This window comes from Pongo pygmaeus, chromosome 16 (assembly GCF_028885625.2).
Source record: "Pongo pygmaeus isolate AG05252 chromosome 16, NHGRI_mPonPyg2-v2.0_pri, whole genome shotgun sequence".
Classification (NCBI taxonomy): Eukaryota; Metazoa; Chordata; class Mammalia; order Primates; family Hominidae; genus Pongo; species Pongo pygmaeus.
The window spans coordinates 69,633,667-69,651,718 of NC_072389.2; the positions used below are offsets into that span (position 1 = coordinate 69,633,667).

At 38.7% G+C, this 18,052-nt stretch overlaps 1 protein-coding gene across 11 annotated transcripts in view; it reads right to left on the reverse strand.

Annotated features, from left to right (window-relative positions):
- CSNK1G1 (casein kinase 1 gamma 1) overlaps window positions 1-18,052 on the reverse strand; it is a 211,559-nt gene that overhangs the window by 73,514 nt on the left and 119,993 nt on the right. For all 11 annotated transcript variants that reach the window (XR_008494048.2, XM_063652275.1, XM_054450135.2 and 8 more), the window contains one exon: window positions 12,678-12,747. Coding sequence is in view for 10 of the 11 variants with exons in the window: in XM_063652275.1 (XP_063508345.1) it covers window positions 12,678-12,747 (70 nt within the window). In the remaining variant the exon portion in view is untranslated. The remainder of the gene's footprint in view (window positions 1-12,677; window positions 12,748-18,052) is intronic.

Sequence of the window (18,052 nt, forward strand, 5' to 3'; positions counted from 1 at the left end):
CTTTGTCTATCAAAGCCACTCTAGAAAGTTTAAGAGAGTCAACAGTTCCATTAGATGCACAAACATCAACATAGCGGTACAGAAACATGAAAAAGCAAGAAAATATGACACCACCAAAGAAACATAACTCCTTAGTAATAGACCCCAATGAAAAGAAAATTTAAAACTGCTGGAAAAGGAACTCCAAACAACGATCTTTTTTTTGGTTGTTGTATGTTTTTTTTTCTTTGTTTGTTTTTGTTTTTGTTTTTTTGAGACAGGATCTCACTCTGTCACTCAGGCTGGAGTGCAGTGGCGCAAACATGGCTCACCGCAACCTCAACTTCCTGGGCTCAAGCAATCCTCCTGCCTCAGCCCCACAAGTAGCTGGGACTATAGGTGCATACCACCACACCTGGCTAATTTTTTTGTCTTTTTCGTAGAGATGGGGTCTTGCTATGTTCCCTAGGCTGATCTCAAACTCCTGAGCTCAATCAATCCACTTGCCTTGGCCTCCCAAAGTGAAGGGATTACAGGTGTAAGTCACCCATGCCTGGCCTAAAATAATAATCTTAAGGAAACTTAATGAGATACCAGAAAATACACACAGGTAAGTCAACAAAACCAGACAAATAATTCATGATATAAACTAGAAATTCAACAAAGAGACAGATATAAAAAAGAACCAAACAGATATCCCACAGATGAAGAATTCGATGAATTAAATAAAAAGTACAACAGAAAGTTTCAACAGCAGACATAAGCAGAAGAAAGTCTCTGAGCTTGATGACAGGTCATTTGAAACTACTCAGTTAACAGAACAAAACAAAATAAGGCGGGAGCAATGGTTCATGCCTGTTATCCTAGCACTCTGGGAGGCTGAGGCGGGTGGATCACTTGAGGTCAGGAGTTCAAGACCAGCCTGGCTAACATGGTAAAACCTTGTCTCTACTAAAAATACAAAAATTAGCTGGGCATGGTGGCGCGTGCCTGTAATCCCAGCTACCCGGGAGGCTGAGGCAGGAGAACAGCTGGAACCCTGGAGGCAGAGACTGCAGTGAGCTGAGATTGCGCCACTGTACCCCAGCCTGGGCGACAGAGTAAGACTCCATCTCAAAAAACAAAACAAAACAAAACAAAAATAATGAAAAAGAGTGAAGAAAGCTTACAAGACTTATGGGACACCATTAAGTGAACAAATATGCATATTATACGATTTCTAGAAGAAGAGATGAAAAAAGGCATAGAAAACCTATTTAATGAAATAACAACTGAAAATTTTTCATGTCTAAGGAGAGATATGAACATCCAGGTACAGGGTCCAAGAGCTCAAAGGTTCCCAAATATATTTAACCCAAAAAGGTCCACTTTATATTATAGTCCTAAGTTATGAAAAGTCAAACACAAAGAGAGTACTCTAAAAACAGCAAGAAAAAATAGTCAAGAAAATTATAAGGGAATAACAGCAGATTTCTCAGTGGAAACCTTACAGGCCAGGAGAGAATGAAATGATATGTGCAAAGTAATGGAAGGAAAAAAAAAACTCTCAGCCAAAAATACTACATATAGCAAAGCTATCCTTCAGAAATGAAAGAGCAATAAAGTCTTTCCCAGACAAGCAAAAACTGAGGGAATCTGTCACCACTAGACTGGCCTTACAAGAAACGCTCAAGAGAATCCTGCATCTGGAGGTCAAAAGATGATAATTACCATCATAAAAATATGTAAATCTATAAAACTCACTGATAAAGCAGATACACAAAGAAGAAAGAGAAAAAGAAAAAGAATCAAACTGTATCACTACAGAAAACCACCAAGTTGCGATGACTAACAATAAGAGAAGAGAGGAACGAAGAATATATAAAGCAACCAGAAAAAGATTAACAAAATGAGAGAAGTAATTCCTCACCTGTGAAAAATAGCCTTGAATATAAACCGATTATATTCCCCCACTTACAAGATGCAGACTGGATGAACAGATAAAAAACCATGACCCAACTATATACTGCCTACAAGAAACTCACTTCACCTATAAAGATATATACAGACTAAAAATGAAGGGATGGAAAAAGATATTCTATACAAATGGAAACCAAAAGCAAGGAGGAGTAGATATATCAAAAGATCTTAAGTCAAAGCTGTAAAAAGGGACAAAGAAGGTAATTATACAATGACAAAGAGAACAATCCAGCAATAGGATATAACCAATTGTAAATATATGTGTGCTCAAAGTCAGAGCACTCAGAAAGATAAAATATTATTGGATCTAATGGGAAAGATAGATTCCAACACGATAATTGTTGGGGGCTTCAACATCCCGTTGGATTTAAACATCACTTTAGATCAAATAGACCTAACAGACATTTACAAAACGTTTCATCCAACAGCTTCAGAGTATATTCTTTTCATCAGCACATGGAATATTAGCCAGGACAGGCAACGTGTTAGGCCTCAAAACAAGTTTCAAAAAATTTAAAATCAATGGTATGTCAAATATCTTTTCTGACCATAAGGAAATAAAACTAGAGATCAATAACAAGAGGAACTTTAGAAACTGTATAAATACATGGAAATTTAACAACATGCTTCTGAATAACTATAGTGTCAATGAAGAAATCAAGATAGGGTACAGCAATAAACACATCAAAAAAGTAGAGATTTCAAATAAACAACCTAATGATGCATATCAAGAAACTAGAAAAGAAAAAAAAACAAGTCTAAATTCAGTAGAAGGAAAGAAATAATAAAGATAAGAGCAGAAATCAACAAAATTAAGATCAAAAGTTGCAAAAGATCAATGAAACAAAAAGTTGTTTTTTTTTAAAAAAAAGATAGACAAAACCAACAAACCATTAGCTCGACTAACCAAGAAAAAAGTGAGAAGACTCAAAATCAGAAACAAAAAAGGAGACATTACAACTGATACCACAGAAATACAAAGAATCATTAGAGACTATTATGAACAACTATATGCTAACAAACTGGAAAATCTAATGGAAATGGATAAATTCCTGGACATATACCACCAACCAAAATTGAACCATGAAAAACAGACAACCTGAACTAATTCTGAGTAATAAGACTGAAGCAGTAACTTCTTCCATCAAAGGAAAGGCCAGAACCTGATGGCTTCTGATATAGTTCAAATATTTGTCCCTGCTCAAATTTCATGTGGAATTGTAATCTCCAATGCTGGGGGTGGGGCTTGGTGGGAGGTGTTTGAATCATGGCGGTGCTGTGTTCATGATAAGTGACTTCTCATTAGATCTGGTCATTTTCCCCCCACTTTCCCCCCATTCCCAGTCACTCTTGTTCCTGCTTTTGTATTGTGATGTACCAGTCCCCACTTTGCCTTCTGCTATGACTGTAAGCTTTCTGAAGCCTCATCAGAAGCCAAGCAGATGCCTGGTGGCCACACTTCCTATGCAGACTGCAGAACCATGAGCCAATTAAACCTCTTTTCTTTATAATTTATACAGTCTCAGGTATTTCCTCATAGCAATGCAAGAATGGCCTAATATGGCTTCACTGCTGAATTCTACCAGATTTATATCAAGAACTAATATAAATTCTTCTAAAACATTAGAAAAGCGAAGAGGAGAAAATTCTTCCAAACTCATTCTGAGTCCAGGATTACCCTGATGCCAAAAACAGACCAGGACACAACAACAAAAGAAAACTACACAGCAATATTCCTCATGAACACAGATGCAAAAATTCTTAACAAAATACTAGCAAACCAAATCCAACAATGTATAAAAAAGATAATTCACCATGATCAAGTGGGATTTATTCCAGGGATGCAAGAATGATTCAACATACATAAATTAATATACGAGATATATCTCATGAATAGAACGGACAAAACCATATGATCATCTCAATAGACACAGAAAAGGCATTTGCTAAAATTCAACATCCTTTCATGATTAAAAAAAAAAATCCTCGGCTGGGCGCGGTGGCTCTCGCCTGTAATCCAAGCACTTTGGGAGGCTTTAAGGAGGGCGGATCATGAGGTCAAGAGATCGAGACTATCCTGGCCAACATGGTGATACCCTGTCTCTACTAAAAATACAAAAATTAGCTAGGTGTGGTGGCATGCGCCTGTAATCCCAGCTATTTGGAAGGCTGAGGCAGGAGAATCCCTTGAACCAGGGAGGCAGAGGTTGCAGTGAGCCAAGATTGCGCCACTGCACTCTAGCCTGGGAGACAGAGCGAGACTCCATCTCAAAGAAAAACAAAACAAAACAAAACAAAAAAAACCCTCAACAAACTAGGTACAGAAGGAACATACCTCAATGTAACAAAGGTCATATAGGACAAGTACAGCTAACATCATTCGAAACAGGGAAAAGCTGAATTTCTCCTCAAAAAATTGGAACAAGACAGGATGCCCACTCTCACCACTCTAATTCAACATAGTACTAGAAGTACTATCCAGAGCAAACAGGCAAGAAAAAGACACAAAGGGCATCCAAATTGAAAAGGAGGAAGTCGAATTGTCCCTATATGCAAGTGATATAATTGTATATGTGGAAAATCCTAAAACTGCCACCAAAAAAATTCTCAAAATGAATTTAAAAATTTACTCAAGTTGCAAGATACAAAAGCAACATACAAAAATTACTGACCATGTGCCTGTAGTCCCATCTACTCAGGAGGCTGAGGCAGGAGGATCACCTGAGCCTGAGAAGTGGAGGTTGCAGTGAGCCGAGATCATACCACTGCACTCCAGCCTGGGTGACTGAGTGAGACCCTGTTTCAAAAAAATAAATAAATAGGCCGGGCATGGTGGCTCACACCTGCAATCCCAGCACTTTGGAAGGCCTAGGCGGGTGGATCACCTGAGGTCAGGACTTCGAGAGCAGCCTGGCCAACATGATGAAACCACGCCTCTACTAAAAATACAAAAACTAGCTGGGTGTGGTGGTGGGCACCTGTAATCCCAGCTACTTGGGAGGCTGAGGCAGGAGAATTGCTTGAACCTGGGAGGCAGAGGTTGCAGTGAGCCGAGATCGCGCCACTGCACTCCAGCTTGGGAGACAGAGCGAGACTCTGTCTCAAAAAATAAGAAATAAATAAATTAGTAGCATCTCTACATCCCAATAACTAGTGGAAAAAAATCAAGAAAGCAATTCCATTTACAATAGCTACAAAAAAAATACCTAGGAATAAATTCAACCAAGGATATGAAAGATCTCTACAAGGGAAACTATAAAACACTGGTAAAGGAAACTGAAAAATTAAAAAAAAAAAAAAAAACAACAGTGTGGGCTGGGGGGGGAGATATCCTTTGTTCATAGATTGGAAGAATATTGTAAAAATATTAATAATACCAAAAGCAATCTATAGCTTCAACACAATCCGTATCAAAATACCAATGACATTCTTCACAGAAAAAGAAAAAACAACCCTAAAATTCTTATGAAATCACAGAAGACTCTGAATAGCCAAAGCAATCCTGAGCAAAAAGAACAAAGCAAGGCCAGGCATAATGGCTCACACCTGTAATCCCAGCACTTTGGGAGGCTGAGGCAGGTGGATCACTGGAGTCCAGGAGTTTGATGCCTGCCTGTGTAACATGGCAAAACCCTGCCTCTACAAAAAATTAGCAGGGCATGGTGAGGGAGGCTGAGGCTGTAGTGAGCCGTGATCACACCACTGCACTACAGCCTGGGTAACAGAGTAAGACCCTGTATCAAGGTGGGGAAAAAAAAACAACACAGCTGGAGGCATCACCCACTAATCACACACTACCTGATGTCAAAATATACTACAAAGCTACAGTAACCAAACAGCATATTACTGGCATAAATAGACAAACAGACCAGGGCAAGAGAGGAGAAAACCCAGAAATAAACCCACATATTTGGAACCAGCTAATTTTCAACAAAGGTGCCAAGAACATTCAGTAGGGAAAGGATGGTCTGTTTAGAAAAATGAAATTAGACCCCTATCTCTAACTATACAAAAAAAAAATCAAATCAAAATGGATTAAAGACTTAGATGTAAGACCTGAAACTATGAAACTACTAGAAGAAAACATTGGGGAAATGCTTCATGACATTGGTCCGGGCAAAATCTTTCAGGTAAGACCTCAAAAACACAGGCAACAGAAGTAAAAATAAACACATGGAATTTCATCAAGCTAAGAAGCTTCTGCACAGCAAAGGAAACAATTGAGTGAAGAGACAACCAGTAGAATAAGAGAAAATATAATATATGCAAACCATGTATCTAATAAGGGATTAATTAATAGCCAGGATATATATGCAATTCAAACAACTCAATAGCAAAAAATAGTAACAATAATAATCTGATTTAAAAATGGGCAAATGATCTTCATAGCCATTATCAAAATCAGTTTATCAAAAACATGTGTGTACGTCCATGTTTATTACAGCACTATTCATAATAGCAAAGATATGCAATTAACCTAAGTGTCCATTAACAGATAAAGGATAAAGAAAATTTGGTACATATACACAAGGAAATACTATTCACCCATAAAGAAGAATGAAATTCACACCTGTAATCCCAGCTCTCAGGGAGGCGAGGCGGGAGGATAGTTTGAGCCCAGGAGTTTGAGACCTGACTGGGCAGTATAGCGAGACCCCGTTCTCCACAAAAAGGAAAAAAAAAAAAAAGACACACACACAAAAAAAGAATGAAATTCTGTCATTTGCAGCAACACAGATGGAACTGACGGCCTTTATAATAACTGAAATAAGCTAGGCAGGGAAAGACAAATATCACATGTTCTTGCTCATGTGAAAACTTAAAAAGTTGATCTCATATAGAATGATGGTTACCAGAGGCTGGGAATGGTTGGGTGTGGGGAGGATGAAGAGAGCTTGGTTAATGGGTACAAACATACAGTTAGAAGCAATAAATTCTAGTGTTGATAGCACAGCACAGTGACATAGTTAACAATAATTTATTGTATATTTCAAAATAGCCAGAAGAGTAGATTTGAAATGTTCCCAACACAAAGAAATGGTAAATGTTTGAGGTAATGAGTATCTTAACCACTCTGCCTTGATAATTACACATAGTTATGCATGTATCAAAATATCACATATATCCCATAAATAGGTATATTATGTATCAATTTTAAAAATGAACCTCCTACTAGGTATTTAACAAGTTAACTGGCTTTCTCTGCCCAATGAGATTTTGTTTTGACTACTGCATTTGTGAAGTTTCAATTAGGGTCTTGTTAAGGCTGGACACAGTGGTTCATGCCTGTGATCCCAGCACTTTGGGCAGCCAAGGTGAGAGGATCACCTGGGGCCAAGAGTTCAAAACCAGCCTGGTCAACATAGTGAGACTCTGTCCCTACAAAAAACTAAAAATATTAGCCAGCTATGGTGCATTGCACCTGTAGTCCCAGCTACTTGGGAGGCTGAGGCGGGAGGATCACTAGAGCCAAAGAATTTGAGGCTGCAGTGAGCTACGATTGCACCACTATACTCTAGCCTCAGAATCAGAGCAAGAGTCTGTTTCTTAAAAAAAAAAAAAAAAAAAAAAAAGGGAGGGGGGAATCTTGTCATTTTTTAATTTGAGGATTAGCTTCTCCTTTATAAGAGAGCCAAAGCAGAAGAGTCACTAGATTACAATAGCTGCTGGGAAGCCAGGATACGGCAGCCTAGACTTAGAAACTTCAGGTTATGTCAGAGACCTCCATTTTCCTGTCATTTACTGCAAAGAATCCTATTATCCTGCCGTTTACCTACCCTCTAAACCCTCAATCCTCTTTCATTTGCTCTGGTCCTTGCTGACTCATCCCCTCCCTCCCTTTTTCCTCCCACTTCAGCTGCATGCTTGGTTCTGACTTATTCATCTTCTATTCAATTACCGAACATATACCATGCTGTTGTCATGTGGTCAGCCCATACCTAGCTATGGAGTCATTCTCATACTGTCACTCTTCCTAATACGGATCTGTTTCGGCCACAGGCTCTTTCATATCTCTGCCCCAAACCTCTCATCCACCAAATCTTGTTCCTGTGTGCTAGAATACAAGCAAAAGTGAGAGCTATGCTGGAAAAAAGATTTGTGGATTGGAAAATTTTTAAATTGATAATGTATGTATCTTCCTAAGTAAAAGACCCTAAGGGAATACTGAAACCTAAAATCATTCCCATAAAAAGAAAAGAAATTAAAACTTGCCTATGGTGACCATAATACAATTAACATAACATTGATGATTGAAGAAAATAAGAAAAATAGTTATAAGATTTTACAATTTGGTTTCTATAAGAAATGAAAAAATGATAGCTAACAGGAAAATAAAATGCTTATCCTCAGTTTCAAGGTTCTCATGGTTCCCTTTACTTTCTTCCCTGATTATCTTGGAGATATCAATTCTTAAGCATTAAGTCTTGAAAATCTTGGTGGTAAAACTGTAATCAACAAACAAAGCTTGAAAAGTGTGACTACTCAGTAGAAAACAAAGTGGAATGGAAGGTAAAGAGTTAGAGGTCACACAAGGAAAAGCAGAGACAATGTGGAAGACCTCCAACCAGAACTACGTTCACAATTATCCAGTGCTGTCATTTTTGTTCTATCTCTACATAATTAGAGAATTGGTATGAATTTCTAGATCAGGTCGTCAATGTGAAACTGGGGTCCAAAAGGCCAAGGTAATGATCAAGAGTTGGGTACTGAAGAAAATGGTCATAGTCCCAGGACAACAAAAAAGTTCCTATTTTAGGAATTTAATGTCTTAAACTCTGGATATCACAGCAATAGGTATTCTTTAAATTCATAATCAATCATTTCTCCCAAATAATTTCATACATTTATTTTATAAGCAATGATTAATTCACTGAACAAACCTAAGTCACAATGGGCTTTTGTTTAAGTATTCGTTGTCAGGAAATCCAAATATTTTATAATTCATTGGACAGTAATGAACAATGACAGACAAAACACTAGTGAGTAAAAACACTAATTATGTTACTGTGGTCTTTGTGTGGCTTTGGCACAAAAGGTTGTTTATTTACAACGCGGCAACATCACCTTGGTAATGAAAAGAGTGGCATATGTGCACTGGCTGCTCAAATATTAACTACCAATGAGTCATACTTGCAGCTGAGAACTATGAAAAAAATAGCGGGAGGAATGCTGTAACTGTAAGTTAAAAACAAGCTCTGGTGTTCATGCTCACATTTACAAGGACACATGGTGAAATCTTGTCTATTTTCTTGTCAATTGATCTTCTTCCAAAATAAATTTCCTTTTTTTAACCATCACAAGGAATATTTTTATTAATAACATTGGTAAAAATCTAAAAAGGCAAGCTTATTAAATCTTCCTAACTTCTTTCTGCCACTGAACTACTTGCTGACTGCTTACTATGTGACAGAATGACATCACACCAGGCTTTAAGATACGCTTGAGATACAAGGGTAAAGAAGACACAAGGCTTGTTTTCAAGGAGCTTATAATCTTATGGCAGGGAGTGGGGCGAGTGGGACCAATATGCAATTACAATAAAAAAACAGTCAACGCCTAATCATCAATAGGATAATATAATCAGGATTTAAAACATATCCCAATGTTCTTCCTCATCTGGACTCTGGAAAAAATAAAATAAAAAATACGGCTGGGCACGGTGGCTCACGTCTGTAATCCCAGCAGTTAGAGAGGCCGAGGCGGGCAGATCACGAAGTCAGGAGATCAAGACCATCCTGGCCAACGTGGTGAAACCCCGTCTCTACTAAAAAAATACAAAAAATTGGCCAGGCGTGGTGGCTCACGCCTGTAATTCCAGCACTTTGGGAGGCCGAGCCAGGCGGATCACGAGGTCAGGAGATCGAGACCATCCTGGCTAACATGGTGAAACCCTGTCTCTACTAAAAATACAAAAAAAAACTAGCTGGGCATGGTGGCAGGTGCCTGTATTCCCAGCTACTCGGGAGGCTGAGGCAGGAGAATGGCATGAACCTGGGAAGTGGAGTTTGCAGTGAGCCGAGATCGTGCCACTGCACTCTTACCTGGGCGACAGAGCGAGACTCTGTCTCAAAAAAAAAAAAAAAAAAAAAAAAAATATATATATATATATATATATATATACGTTTTTATATGTATATATGTGTATATGTATACATATGTATATATGTGTATATATACATATATACACACACAAAATTAGCTGGGCATGGTGGGCATGCATGCCTATAGTCCCAGCTATTCGGGAGGCTGAGGCAAGGGAATCACTTGAACCTGGGAGGCGGAAGTTGCAGTGAGCCGAGATAGTGCCACTGCACTCCAGCCTGGCGAAAGAGCAAGACTCCATCTAAATTTAAAAAATAATAAATAAATAAATAAATAAATAAATGGCAAACTTGGGCCTAATATGAAGAACTTCAAATACACTGGACTTTACCACATTAAATTAGCCTGAAGAGTGGTGAACTCCATGATTAGGACTAAGTAGTCAAGCCGATTTAGATGACTATAAGAAAATCCTAAAAGCAATTCTTACGCTAGCAGGTAGGGGTAGCGAGGGGATTTGAAACAGATAACTAAAGCACTTCCTATCTTGGAAAAGTCTGTAGCTACCTTGTTAGTCGCAGGCAAGGCTATTAAGATGATGCCCACCGCAGCTGTTTTAGGAGTAGTGGGTGATCTCAAGAAGCAGAAAAGAGGCCAGTAGTCACCACTGAACTGCATATAAGACCTAGAAGGCTTTGTGACCTTTACATGTTTGTTAGAAAAGGTACTGGGAGACAGACCAACGATGGCCAGCCTACCTATGAGTCAACAGTTGGCCTAACCAGTGCAACAGAGCCCTCCTATTCCCACTCATGACAATGATGGATGTACCAGTCTCAGAGATTCCAGTTTTTCCTTGCTGCTTAAGTGAAAAGCAATTTGTATAGTCACCCTTCCTCTAATGCCCTCCCTGTTTACTCCTCATTTTCAGTGCACAGAGAATGCTGAAACTTCAAGAGCTTGCAATTTTCTGTATGTGGGAAGAGTACCAACCCAGCAGCACAGATGTTATTCCTACCTAACAAATTCATTAGATTTTTTGGCTCTATATTGAAAAGGGAAGATTGGTCTGATTTGGTGGATCTATTTGAAAGGGCTTACAGAGGAAATCCTGAAAACTGGCCTGTCCACTTTCCCACTTAAACTTCTAAGCTGGACTGGATTAAGCATGTTTTTACCTGACCCTTAGATTTATGAGACATATACAAACATGCTTATCATAAATGGGCTGTGACAGTCTTTTCCCTAAAACTTATGAAACCTAGAATAACTTAACAACATTACAAAACCAGGAATATAAGAGGAACAACAATTAAAATGTAGTCCTGGGGCATCTGGGAAGATAAGCCTCAAGTTATGTATACACCCTGTGAACTCAGTTGCCAGTCTTAAATCTCATACCAAAAACACTCCAATCAATTAACAAATATATACTGAGAGGCTACTGTGAGCAAGAATTCATATTAAGTTCAATGAAAGACAAGTCCATTGTGGGCTCCCTGGGTTATGACTATAGCTGATTATTGCTATAGTCAGGGTATAATAAAACTTGAATAACACACAATGACTCATATAATTCTAAATATTTTAGGAAGTAGAACTCAAATTCCTTCAGTAGTACCTTCAATAGGGTTACTTGAAATAGAAACCAACAGTATGATGGCTCATGCCTGTAATCCCAGCATTTTGGGAGGCTGAAGGTAGGAGGATCACTTGAGCCCAGGAGTTCAAGACCAGCCTGGGCAACATGGCAAAACCCCATCTCTACTAAAAATACAGAAAATTAGCCTGGTGTGGTGGTGCATGCCTACAGAACCAGCTACTCAGGAGGCTGAGGCAGGAGAACTGCTTGAGCCTAGGAGGTCAAGGCTGCAGTGAGCCGTGATCGTGCCACTGCACTCCAGCCCGGGTGATGGGAGTGAGACCCTGTCTCCAAAACAAGAAAGAAAGAAAAAATAGAAACCGAGCTTTAGTCATTCACATAAAACCTGTCACAGCGAAGGGGGCATAAAGCAGAGGAAATTCTACTAATGTCAGATAGTGAAAATAGCTCTGAAAGATTTCATCTTCTTAGAGACTTGTCCCTACAGGTAAACATTAGCAAAACATTTTTCTGGAAGCCAGTAAGATATTTGAGAAATTAGAGCTTTTAGGTAAAAACAAACATTTTTAAAAGTGATTAATTTAATTTTTAAAAATTGCCAAGGGTCATAGGTTATTACAATCATATGGATAGCTCTTGCAAATTAATGAGAACAATGGATAAAATGACGGTGCTGTAGTATTTCAGAATGTATATTTTAGTATGTCTTCAAAACAGATAAACCATCTCAATGTGGTAAAGTATATTTTGCAAATTACCAACATTTCCTCCTTTCTTTTGGTATAAGTAAAGAAACGAAAAGAGAATGAACTGCTGAAAGGCAAATCCTTCACACTATGTGTATTTGACAAGTGGAAGGCATCCGCAGGTTGGTCTGTGGGCATAGTCATAGCAATACAGTTCCCCTGTCAACTCAACTCCAGGAACCAGAGCGTAAGTAGCTTTGTGGTTGACTATGTTTATTTACCTATCCGGCAAGCAGCGGAGACAGATGGTTTGGTAAAAACGGTAAACCAGACAAAAAAATTTGTATATTTTAGGGCTTCCAGCTAAGATACATACTAAGTAAGTGGAGAGAAAAGACTTGACTTACCTGCACTGCCAAGCTGTTTATAAAATCTGTACTCTAAATGAAGCTGTGGAGCACGTGATTTTATTGGTTCCTGAAATCCAAAAAGAAAAACTGTGATCAGATTTAAACAAATGGGATTTTTCCATTCTTAAATTTTTGGAGTAAATGAGGGCTAAGATCACCCAATGTTTTAGAGATAATATCCATATATAAGAGCCTTTTCTAACCACAATTGGTCTTAGACAGTATAGCTAAGAGAAGATGAAGGTGAATTACATACAACTCCTTCCATGGATAGTTAAATAAAAATAGACTTTGCATGAGCTATCATTCAAGGATATCTTTCTTGCAACGAAATATTCTCCTGATATGTATTCTGCCAGGAAACTTGATGCCAAACCTTTAAATAAAAAAATACCAGAATGTATTTCCTGCTTGTTTTGTTCTGAATTTTGGGTGGTTTGTGGTTTTATTATTTTTAGAAAAATAATGCATGCTCAGAAGAAAACTCAAATATACAAAAATTAGGAAGAAAGTAAAAATCATCTGTGATCCTGTCACTTTAAAGAGAGGCACTATTAACATTTTAGTGAATGTCTTTCAAAGTATTTATGTATCTCTATATGTATTAATATATATAACATAGACTAATGAACTTAATTTTATATAAATGAGATTATAATATATTTGCTGTTCATTCATGTGCTATTGAACTCAACAATGTAATAACATCTTCCCATGGCAGTAAATAAACATGTATAATTTCTTTTTTTTTTTAAGACAGGGTCTCGCACACTGCAGTTGAAACCTCCCAGGCTCAAGTCATCCTCGTATCTTAGCCTCCCGAGTGGCTGGGACCACAAGTGTGTGCCACCACTCACAGCTAATTTTTAATTTTTTGTAGAGATAAGATCTTACTATGCTGCCTAGGCTGGTCCCAAATTCCTGGGCTCAAGCAATCCTCCCACTTCAGCCACCCAAAGTGCTGTGGGATTATAGGCATAAGCCACTGAGCCTGGCTTATATTATTTTTAATGGTTTAAGTATTGCCCTGTATGTGGATATGTATTTATGTATGTATGTATACACACCCTCCCCATAATTTTTGGACACGTGAACTGTTTTCATTTTCCAATATTATGAACAATGCTTTTAGGAACATCCTTATGTATATTTCTTTGTAAACTATTGAGAATTAAAGACTGTAAATGCAATTAAAGTATGTAACTTCAATCAATGTGGTGTTCAAGTTTCCAAAAATGGAGTTTTCTAAAAACCTCAGAGATGAAACAGCCAAACAACCACACTTTGCTCTATACCGATTGAGCAACTGGCTGGTTGATTATTCTAAACTGACAGTGTACTGGGCAACTGGCTAACAAGAAAACCAAACATTACCCTAAACACATTATAATCTCTCTTTAAAAGCTCAACAGTAGCTGACATGGTAGCTCATGTCTGTCAACCCAGCATTTTCAGAGGCTGAGGCAGGAGGATCACTGGAGACCAGGAGTTTGAGACCAGCCTGGGCAACACAGCAAAACCTCATCTTTACAAATAAATAACTAAAATAGGACGGGCACGGTGGCTCATGACTGTAATCCCAGCACTTTGGGAGGCTGAGAAGACAGAACTGTTTGAGCCCAGGAGTTCGAGACCAGCCTGGGCAACATAGGCAGACCCTGTCTCTACCAAAAATTAAAAAATTAGCCTGGCAGGGAGGCACGCTCCTGTAGTCCCAGCTACTCAGGAGGATGAGGTGGGAGGATTGATTGAGTCCCAGAGATCAAGACTGCATGGAGCTGTGATTGTGCCACTGTACTCCAGCCTGGGCGACAGAGTGAGACCTTGTCTCAATCAATCAATAAATAAAATAAAGCTCAACATCTGCACACCCATTAGGATGGCTATTATCAAAAACAAAAAAATAACAAGTGTTGATGAGGATGTGGAGAAACTGGAACCCTTGTGCACTGCTGATGGGAATGCAAAATGGTGTGACTGCTCTGGAAAATGGCATGGCAATTTTTCAAAAAATTAAACACAGAATCATTATGATTTACAATTCTATTTCTGGATAGATGCTCCAAAGAAGTGAAAGCAGGAACTCAGATTTATTTGTACATCCATGTTTATAGCATTATTATTCACAATAACTAAAAGGTGGAAGCAACCTAAGTGTGCATAATTGGATGAATGGATAAACAAAATTGGGTTTATACATAGGGTGAAGTATTATTCAACCTTAAAAAGGAGATTCTGACACATGCTACAACATGGGCAAACCTTGAGGACATTATGCTCAGTGAAATAAGCCAGTTACAAAGGACAAATATTGCATGAGTCCACTTAATATTAAGTACCTAGTAGCCAGGCGTGGTGGCTCACGCCTGTAATCCTAGCACTTTGGGAGGCTGAGGCGGGTGGATTGCCTGAGCTCAGGAGTTCGAGACCAGCCTGGGCAACACGGTGAAACCCCGTCTCTACTAAAATACAAAAAATGAGCCAGGAGTGTCAGCGTGCACCTGTAGTCCCAGCTACTCAGGAGGCTGAGGCAGGAGAGTTGCTTGAACCCAGCAGGTGGAGATTTCAGTGAGCCTAGATCGCACCTCTGCACTCCAGCCTGGGCGATAGAGCAAGACTCCATCTCCAAAAAAACAAACAACAAAAAAAATTAAGTATCTAGTGCAGTCAAATTCATAGAGACAGACAGAATGGTAGTTGCCAAGGGATTGGGGGGAGGGGAGAATGAGGAGTTAGTGTTTAACAGATACAAAATTTCAGTTAGGGAAAATGAAAAAGTTCTGGAGATGGATGGTGGTGATGGTTGTACACCAATGTAAATGTACTTAATGCCATTGAACTTTTTTTTTTTTTTTTGAGACGGAGTTTCACTCTTGTTGCCCAGGCTGGAGTGCAATGGCACGATATTGGTTCACCACAACCTCTGCCTCCTGGGTTCAGCGATTTTCCTGCCTCAGCTTCCCAAGTAGCTGGGATTACAGGTATGCGCCACCACGCCTGGCTAATTTTTGTATTTTTAGTAGAGATGGGGTTTCTGCATGTTGGTCAGGCTGGTATCAAACCCCTCACCTCAGGTGATCCACCTGCCTTGGCCTCCCAAAGTGCTGGGATTACAGGTGTGAGCCACTGCACCTGGCCAGTGCCACTGAACTTTAAAAAATTGTTATAATGGTAAATTCTGGATATCATCTCTTATTAGATAATATTATTTTCTCCTATTCCTTTCCATGGGTTGCCCTTTTTAGAATTCTGTTGACAGTGTGCAAAAGTTTTAAATTTTGCTGAAGTCCAACTTAGCTAGTTTTTTTCTTTTGTTGTCTGTGATTTTGGTGTCATATCCAAGAAATCACTGCCAAATCCAATGTCATGAAGCTTTTTCCATGTGTATTCTAGTAAAAGTATTACAGTTTCAATCTTACATTTAGGTCTTTGATCCACTCTGAATTAACTGTTGAATACAACGTAAAGTAAGAATCCAACTTCACTGTTATGTGGGTATCCAGTTTTTCTGGCATCATTTGTTGAAAAGACTGTCCTTTCCCCCAATGAGTAGTTATTTGTCCTTTTTTTCTTTTTTTTTTTGAGATGGAGTCTTACTCTGTCACTCAGGCTGGAATGCAATGGCACAATCTCAGCTCACTGCAACCTCCACCTCCCAGGTTCAAGCAATTCTTCTGCCTCAGCCTCCCAAGTAGCTGGGACTACAGATGCACACCACCACACTTGGCTAATTTTTGTATTTTTAGTAGAGACGAGGTTTTACCATATTGGCCAGGCTCATTGCAAACTCCTGACCTCTTAATCCACCCACCTCAGGTTCCCAAAGTGCTGAGATTACAGGCATGAGCCACCGCACCCAGCCTATTTGTCTTATGTTTAAGACAGACTCCAAGGAAGGAGATTCCATAACTTCCCTCGATAATTCATGCTGATGTTGAACAAGTTTCATGGTTTGGAACACTTTTATATTATACTCAAATCTCATTACTGAAACTTAAGCCTATTTTTCTTAAGTCCTCAGCAAAAAAATTAAAAAGCTCCTCAATAACCTCGAATACTATTAAGTAGCTCTATTCAAATAACAAAACAATCCAATCATTTCCTAGACTTTCTTTTCTCAGGCAAAGTAATTTCAAATTTCTTTCACCTTTCCTCATTGGTCCTAGTTTTAAATTCTTTGATCATCTTTGAAGGCTCTTTCCTGAATCCATTTGAAGTTTTCTGCATTTTTCTTAAGATATAGAATCCATTAATCAAAGAATTCAGAAGTTTCTCCGAAGTTGTCTAGTCTATCCCTCTGCTTCTAGGAAGATTTTCTCTAAATCAATTCAGGCCAGACTGGAATGTTCATATCTGTAGGAAGCGCTATGAAGAAAGAACTCATACCCTTGTTTGAGTATAAAATCAGCAATCATTAGAGTTGGACTTCAAGTGTCTCAAGACTTTCAGTAAAAAGAAAAGTATATAAGACTAATTATACTGTAGAGTCCCTTTCTTATTTATCTCTTCAGGTAGAGAGGTGTCATATCACCCTTGTGTCTCCATTTGGTTGCAGATATTCCACTGAATCACTATCAAAGCAGCCAGGTATAAAATTTTTCCATTAGCAAAATAACTAAGAATTCACAAGGAACCAAACAGAAACAGTGATGACAAATCAACATGGAATAAGAAGTTGATCAAAACACTAGAAAAGGGACTATTCTTTCCAGAGAAATCGCTTTTGGATTCTAACAAACCACAGAGGCAATGAATTTTAAAAACCACACTTCCTTCCTCAAATATTATACTCTCAATCTTCATGCTGGAAAGCATAATAGAAAATATTCAATCTGACGTTGGGTAGCCAAGCTAGTAAATTAAAAATGCAAAACTCCATAGAGTTCAAGGGTTGAAAGGCATACACATCACATATATTCAGACATGAGGGTCTTATTATGAAGACTGAGAGAATTACACACTTCAGCCAACTCCTTAGCACATGGCCATAGCCTGCTCAGCCAATTGGGCTTCAGGGTGCTTTTCTGGAAGCACTATAAGTAGAAGGCATTGCAAAACTCAGTCTACAGACTACAGAAGGCAGCAATATTAGCAGCACAGGAGATTTTTTTTTAAACCCAACTGTTAGAAAACCTCTGTTAAAAAGAACCCTAGAAATGTGGGTGATGGATAAAGGAGGGGCTCATTACACTATTGTGTTTACTTTGTGTACGATTTTTTTAAAGGTTTTTAGAAATCTAAGAAATCTAAGAAAAAAGAGTCCACAATGAAGATCCAAACAAAGTACAACTGAAACAGCAGCAGCAGAGCTTCCTTGCATTTCTGTGCCAGATGCTGATTACATTTCCATAGAGGGCTGTGCATTTGCCAGA